Source organism: Wickerhamomyces anomalus (assembly GCF_001661255.1).
Source record: "Wickerhamomyces anomalus NRRL Y-366-8 unplaced genomic scaffold WICANscaffold_3, whole genome shotgun sequence".
Lineage (NCBI taxonomy): Eukaryota > Fungi > Ascomycota > Saccharomycetes > Phaffomycetales > Wickerhamomycetaceae > Hansenula > Hansenula anomala.
In genome coordinates this window covers 217,786-224,963 of record NW_017567112.1, presented here as the reverse complement: position 1 = coordinate 224,963, position 7,178 = coordinate 217,786, and the positions used below count along the sequence as shown (strand labels likewise).

Sequence of the window (7,178 nt, the reverse complement as noted above, 5' to 3'; positions counted from 1 at the left end):
TATTTGGGAAGAATTAGGATTCAGTGATTATCATTTCCCAAGACCTTTTAGTTTGACGGAATTAACCACTCCAACTGATCATACCCAAGATGAAAAATTAATGAGAAAGATGTCCATTTGGATAGAAATCTCAGCTTATGCTCGTTTTGCAAAGAAAGATGGTTTGACTAAAGAACAAGTAGTTAATGCTGCCAAATATAAACTCAAAGTGATTCATCAGAAATATGGTTTTAAAGACTACAAACGATTATGAAAACCAACTGCTAGAACAACTTGAGATGAAGTTGAAGTTGGATAAAGATTTAGAATAGAGAGATGGTGGGGATTAGGTACAATACCCCTACGGTATTACAAAGATTTATTGAAACTCCCGTTTTGAAACTTTTGGATTGTTTATTTTGACTTTTGACTTTATTAAGAAGGTTGCTCTATAAGGAAAGAAAGAAGGAAAGAGCTATAAAATTGAGCTATTGATTAATATTGGAAATTTATTTGGAACAGTGTTATATTGGAATTATTATATTGAAAGTTGAAGTGTAAAAGTGTATATTAAGATTTTAGAATAAAGTAACTTTAACCAAAAAAAAAAAAAAAAAATTTAGACTTTATTAAGAAGGTTGCTCTATAAGGAAAGAAAGAAGGATAGAGCTATAAAATTGAGCTATTGATTAATATTGGAAATTTATTTGGAACAGTGTCATATTGGAATTATTATATTGAAAGTTGAAGTGTAAAAGTGTATAAGATTTTAGAATAAAGTAACTTTACCATTAAAAAAAAAAAAAACACCGCTTAGGCCGGGTAACGTTTGAATTTTTTTTGGCGACGCGTTCCATTAATTATCCAAAAGAGGTAAAGTAATTGAAAGTGTTGATATTTGTACAATTTTTCATAAAAAAAAAGCGTATCGTATTTGTTTTCATTTTGTTTAAACAACACCATCAATATAATAATCACAAAAGATGTCACAATCAAGAAAGAGACAAGCTGAAAGTGATAATGAAGATGATGCTCGTTCAGGTTATTCATCATCTCAAGCAACAGGGAATTCATCACCTCAACTTCCCCCAGTTGGAGGTTTATTACCTTCTTCACCCGGTGCATTACCATTTGATGATGTTGAAGATGAAAGAGAACTTGATATAGATGATTTGGATGAAAGAATTGAAGATGAAGAAGACGGTATTAATTTAATGGATGACTTTGAACGTGATTATAGAGAAAATCCTGAGGAAGATCACTATGATTTAGGTGATAATATTGATGATGACGTTGTCGATAATAACGATCTTGGAGATTATAATGAAGTTAATAGAAGATTGGATAAAAGAGATGAATACCTTCGTCAAAACCAAGCTTATCTCGGTGATGAAGATGAAGAAGCTGGTGAATTACCAATGAGAAGAAGAAGACGTAATATTTATGATGAAGATCAAGATATGGGTGATGATGGTGATATTGATCCTTTAAATGAAGAATTGAGTTTAGAATCGTTGGCTGATGTTAAAGCTCAAAGTTTAACTGAATGGGTTACACAACCAAATGTTTCAAGAACTATTGCAAGAGAATTAAAATCTTTCTTATTAGAATACACTGATGAAAATGGTAAATCTGTTTATGGTGCAAGAATTAGAACATTAGGTGAAGTGAATAGTGAAAGTTTAGAAGTTAGTTATAATCATTTAATGGAATCAAAAGCTATTCTGGCAATGTTTTTAGCTTATTGTCCTGAAGAAATGTTGAAAATTTTTGATATTGTTGCAATGGAAGCTACAGAATTACATTATCCAGATTATTCCCAAATTCATTCTGAGATTCATGTTAGAATTTCAGATTTCCCAACTTTATCCACATTGAGAGAATTAAGAGAAGGTAATTTAAATACATTGGTTAGGGTTTCAGGTGTTGTTACAAGAAGAACTGGTGTTTTCCCACAATTGAAGTATGTTAAATTTGATTGTATGAAGTGTAATTCAGTTTTGGGACCTTTTTTCCAAGACGCAAATACTGAAGTTAAAATATCATTTTGTTCAAATTGTAAAAGTAAAGGTCCATTTAGGATGAATTCAGAAAAGACTTTATACAGAAATTACCAAAGAATCACATTGCAAGAAGCACCAGGTACTGTTCCAGCTGGTAGATTACCACGTCATAGAGAAGTTATTTTATTATGGGATTTGGTTGATATTGCAAAACCAGGTGAAGAAATTGAAGTTACAGGTGTTTATAAAAATTCTTTTGATGGTAATTTGAATGTTAAAAATGGATTCCCAGTTTTCGCTACGATCATTGAAGCCAATGCAGTTAGAAGAAGAGAAGGTGCTCAAAAGGCAATGAATGGTGAAATGGATCAAGGTTTAGATATTTTCAGTTGGACTGAAGAAGAAGAACGTGAGTTTAGAAAATTATCAAGAGAACGTGGTGTTATTGAAAAAATCATTTCATCAATAGCCCCATCTATTTATGGTCATAAAGATATCAAAACAGCTATTGCTGTTTCCTTATTTGGTGGTGTTCCGAAAAATGTTAATGGGAAACATTCAATTAGAGGTGATGTTAATGTTTTATTACTTGGTGATCCAGGTACTGCAAAATCTCAAATTTTAAAATATGTTGAAAAAACTGCACAAAGAGCTGTTTTCGCTACAGGTCAAGGTGCTTCTGCTGTGGGTTTAACTGCTAGTGTTAGAAAAGATGCTATTACAAAAGAATGGACCTTAGAGGGTGGTGCTTTAGTGTTGGCTGATAAAGGTACTTGTCTTATTGATGAATTCGATAAAATGAATGACCAGGATAGAACATCTATTCATGAAGCTATGGAACAACAAAGTATTTCTATTTCAAAAGCTGGTATTGTTACCACTTTACAAGCAAGATGTGCCATTATTGCAGCTGCTAACCCTAATGGTGGTAAATATAATTCAACATTGCCTTTATCTCAAAATGTTGATTTAACTGAACCTATTTTGTCACGTTTTGATATCCTATGTGTTGTTAAAGATATTGTTAATTCAGCATCTGATGAAAGATTGGCAAGATTCGTTATTGATTCACATGTTAGATCAAATAAATCTATTGATGATGAAGATGATGGTGAAGATGATGAAGATATGGAATTGAGTGAACCGGAATCAACTCAAGAAACTCCATTACATGCAAGTAGAAAACATAAAAGAAGAAATAAAATCAGTCAATTGAATAAACAAAAAGAAAATGAAATTTCTCCAATTCCTCAAGATTTTTTGATGAAATATATTCATTATGCAAGAACCAAAATTCAACCAAAATTACATCAAATTGATAATGATAAAATTGCAAGATTATACAGTGATTTACGTCGTGAAAGTATAACAACAGGTTCATTTCCAATTACTGTTCGTCATTTAGAATCAGTTATTAGAACTGCTGAAGCATTTGCTAAAATGAGATTATCAGAATTTGTTTCACAAAGTGACGTTGATCGTTCAATTAAAGTTAGTATTGAAAGTTTTGTTGGTGCTCAAAAATTAAGTGTTCAAAAACAATTGAATAGAAGTTTCCAAAAGTACAACTTGGAGCGTCAAAAGTTATGAAATTAATAGTTATTATCAAGAAATCTGTAAAATTAGTGTTTTTCATTTGTTAGTTTTATTGTTTAGGTGTTAATTTTGGGTCTACGTGTTTTCAAGAAATGGTTTATTTATAACATAAATTTTTTCATTTTGTAGAATATTTAATTCAAGTACTCTTCATGAGTCTTTGTAAAATCTTTGGAGTACTCAACTTCTCCATGATTATTTGGAGTAATTAGGATTTTCACTTCAGTAGCTTTATTAGCCAGTAAATGATCAAACCCTCCTTCAACACCATTTTCTAAATCAACAACACTTGTGATCATAGTTTTTGTTTTATCAACATCGATGTTCCCCTTTTCAAAAGCATCCAACACACCTTCAAAATCTTCTCTTGTATAGCACATTGAACCCATTAATCTTTTTTCAGTTTTGGTAATCTCCATTGGATAAAAATTGATTGAATCTGAACCCCATATTGCAACATTAACAATAGTACCATTTGTAGTGGCAGCTCTAATTGCAGTGTGTAAAGTGATTTCTAAACCTGAACAATCAAAACAATAATCAAATCCATGACCTTTGGGACTAAGATCCATCAATTCCTTAATTGGATCACCATCAACTGAACTTGGATCGAAAACATGAGCACCCAATTTTTCCGCACTTTCTCTTCTTCTTTTTGAAGGTTCAGAGCATACAACCATTGAAGCCTTATGACCAAAACATGATAATATAGCAGCTAATCCAACAGCACCACCACCTAAAACTAATGCTGATGAATCTTCTTTGAAGCCAGATATTCTAACAGCATGCCATGAAACAGCAATTGGTTGAACCAATGCACCAACTTCCAATGGGATACTTTCAGGAATAACAATAGCGTGTCTTGCACCAGTAACGAATTTTTCAGCTAATCCACCATCTTGAGCGCCTAATCCACAAATTCCAGCATAATCACAAATGTTTGTTAATCCTTTAGAACAAGGTGCACAACTATAATCCTTTGATAGATTAGTATTTTGGAATCTTGGGCTATCCGAACAGAAAACGGTTGGCTCAATAGCAACTTTATCACCAACATCCATCCCATAAACCCTTTTCGAAAATATTAGTATCTCTCATCAACAAATATTGGGTGTTTAACTCACTCGTCACCTTTAGCAATAATTGTACCGGAAATTTCATGACCCATACACATTGGACCTTTCAACCCAGTTAATTCATCAGGTTTATCATTATTTGCAAAGAAATTTGGGGGATCAGTATATTCTTTCAGATCAGTCCCACATATTCCACAATAGGCAACGTCAACTAAAATCTCATCTGGGGAGGTTATTTGGGGTTCTTCAAGGTCTATTTCATATCTGATGTCTTTCTGACCATGGTACACTATTCCTTTCATGATTTAAGAAAGATTTAGATGAGTTTAAAAGGATGGTTTGGTTTAGAAATTTCAATTGTTGATATTTTCTTGTTTTGTTTAAAAATTAAACGTTTTCAATTGCGACTTGCCTAGAAATGGGGGTAATTCTTAGAGAAAGCAGGGATTGTTTATGAGCTGAATGAAGAAATCAAATCATGGTCTACTTTGTTTGTAATTGCGAAGAACTGCCAGAAACCTCTTGACCCTGAGATTCTTCAGCAGCAGCCACATTAGCAGCATCAGCAGCAGAAGTAGTAGAAGCGACAGCCGTGTCCTGTTGACGTGGATGATTGATGTCTGACATAGCTGATGTAGTACCAGCTCTTCTTGAATTAGATGTACTTCTGGTTGACATATTGTATAGTTAACTTCTTACAGATATTTTGTGTATCTCTGGTCCTTCTGACTATTGCAAGATAGTTCACAACAGACGACCTCAGTTCTCAGAACTGGAATTAGCCTGTATTCTTATACACTTCCTGGAGCTGAAATTATCATCTTAACTAATCATTTCATCTGTGAACCTAGAACTAAAAGCTAACCAAACCTAAAACCAATAGCTGTTCAATCAAGGCAGACAAGCCAGCTATATACATGAGTCCAGACTTCATATAGATATTCTCTTTAGCCGCTAAAGCATCAAACAAGCTCATGGAGTAGTTCTCCTATCAACCAACTTATATACCAACAGCGATGTTCTCATATCAGTCAAAGCAGTAATATTCACTTTAATTGGAAATATCTTTATTGTTTTGTTGATAGTTATCCTTTTCAAGGCTTAAACCTCCATGAGAAGTTTGGGGTAATGACACGTTGAAGTTTGACAGATGATAGATTTTATGTATTAAGAACACATTTCCAACTGGTAAACTTGTATTATAATCTCTCAAGTGCGTTCTTGAACGCTGGAGCAACCTGCTTTCTACTAGAAGCCAAATTTTTTTGTTGAAATACCTGCAATTTTGGAGATTCCTCAGTATATTTTGGCAAGGTTTCAATCTCCAATTGATCCTTGACAGCCTCTAAAGCCAAATTTATCAACACATCATCTGACTCACTTGCACCTATTATACCCAGTTGTCTATTGAATTGATCATCTTTGTTTAGGTAAGAAGTCATTATTATGAAAATATCCAAATGTTGATCTTCCAAAAACATCTTTGCACCTTGATTTAACTTTGCAAATCTATCCTCTAACCAATCAAAAGGTTTAACAACTGAAGTAATACCAACTTTTTTAACAACATCACTTGATCCAACTTCAAATTCGAAAGATTTATAATCTTTCAAGAAAATATCATCTAATGATAATCCTTCGATATCATCTTTCGCCTTTCTAACATCTTTATAGAAAGCACCAGTATCAAAATCATGTAAATATTTGGAATAAATTTTGAAAACTTGGACATCAATATCTTCAACTTTTGAAGTTAGGTTAGAAGTATCAATAACTAAAGGTGCTAATAAAAACTTGATAATTGAATCTTCAATTTTATTTGAATCACCTATTAAATCATACCAATATTTGAAGACAAGTGATGAACAACTACCAGATTTTTGTATGATTCTTGGTTTTGCATCAATTGCAATTCCTTCATCTTCATGATGATCAATTATTCCCACAATTTCCAATCCAGGATTCTTTACTTTCCCTTGAGGAGAATTGTGATCAACTAATATCAATTGGTCTACATTTTTCAATTGGGTTAAATCATCTGTAAAGAATAAATTCTGTGTATCGATTCCATGTTTTTGGAAAACTAACAATACATCTTTTCTTGAACTTAATTCTTTTCTTGTAAAATTCAATAAAGGAATCATCAAGCTGGATGAATTATGAATATGATTGAAATAAGCATATGATATAGCTGATACGATTGAATCAAGGTCTTGATAATGGGTTAGTATCGAATTGTTCCAGAAGGGTACTTTTCTTTTATACTCACCACCAGATTGGTTCCCAGAGACAATTGAGAACCTGGAAGGATTTTGTTTTATGCTGCTGGAGATCACTTTGAGCACTTGGTTTATTCCTCTGACACTCATTTTTTTGCAATTGTCTTTTCAATTAATAAAGTGGTGTTCAGAATTTGAAATCATTTCTATTTCACTTTTTGCTTTTCCGAAGAAACACCAGCCACAATTTCAAAATCTTGTCAGCCACACTATCTGTGGCTAATTGAACTTTTGAAAAAAACCGT

At 32.7% G+C, this 7,178-nt stretch overlaps 3 protein-coding genes across 3 annotated transcripts; 1 reads left to right on the top strand and 2 right to left on the bottom strand.

The window, feature by feature from the left end:
* Positions 1 to 962: 962 nt before the first annotated feature.
* Positions 963 to 3,572, top strand: MCM2 (MCM DNA helicase complex subunit MCM2; the record flags this gene model as incomplete). Its single annotated transcript, XM_019180425.1, has 1 exon — positions 963 to 3,572. The coding sequence occupies one exon, from the start codon at positions 963 to 965 to the stop codon at positions 3,570 to 3,572; it is 2,610 nt and encodes an 869-aa protein (XP_019038824.1).
* Positions 3,573 to 3,616: 44 nt separating this feature from the next.
* WICANDRAFT_91352 (uncharacterized protein) lies at positions 3,617 to 4,709 on the bottom strand (the record flags this gene model as incomplete). The annotated part of the gene is made up of 1 exon (XM_019186290.1): positions 3,617 to 4,709. A coding segment is annotated over exon 1 (766 nt), but the record flags the coding sequence as incomplete, so codon positions are not given.
* Positions 4,710 to 5,853: 1,144 nt separating this feature from the next.
* On the bottom strand, positions 5,854 to 7,023 carry PPX1 (exopolyphosphatase; the record flags this gene model as incomplete). The annotated part of the gene is made up of 2 exons (XM_019183325.1): positions 5,854 to 6,866; positions 6,924 to 7,023. The coding sequence occupies 2 exons, from the start codon at positions 7,021 to 7,023 to the stop codon at positions 5,854 to 5,856; spliced, it is 1,113 nt and encodes a 370-aa protein (XP_019038822.1).
* Positions 7,024 to 7,178: the final 155 nt, after the last annotated feature.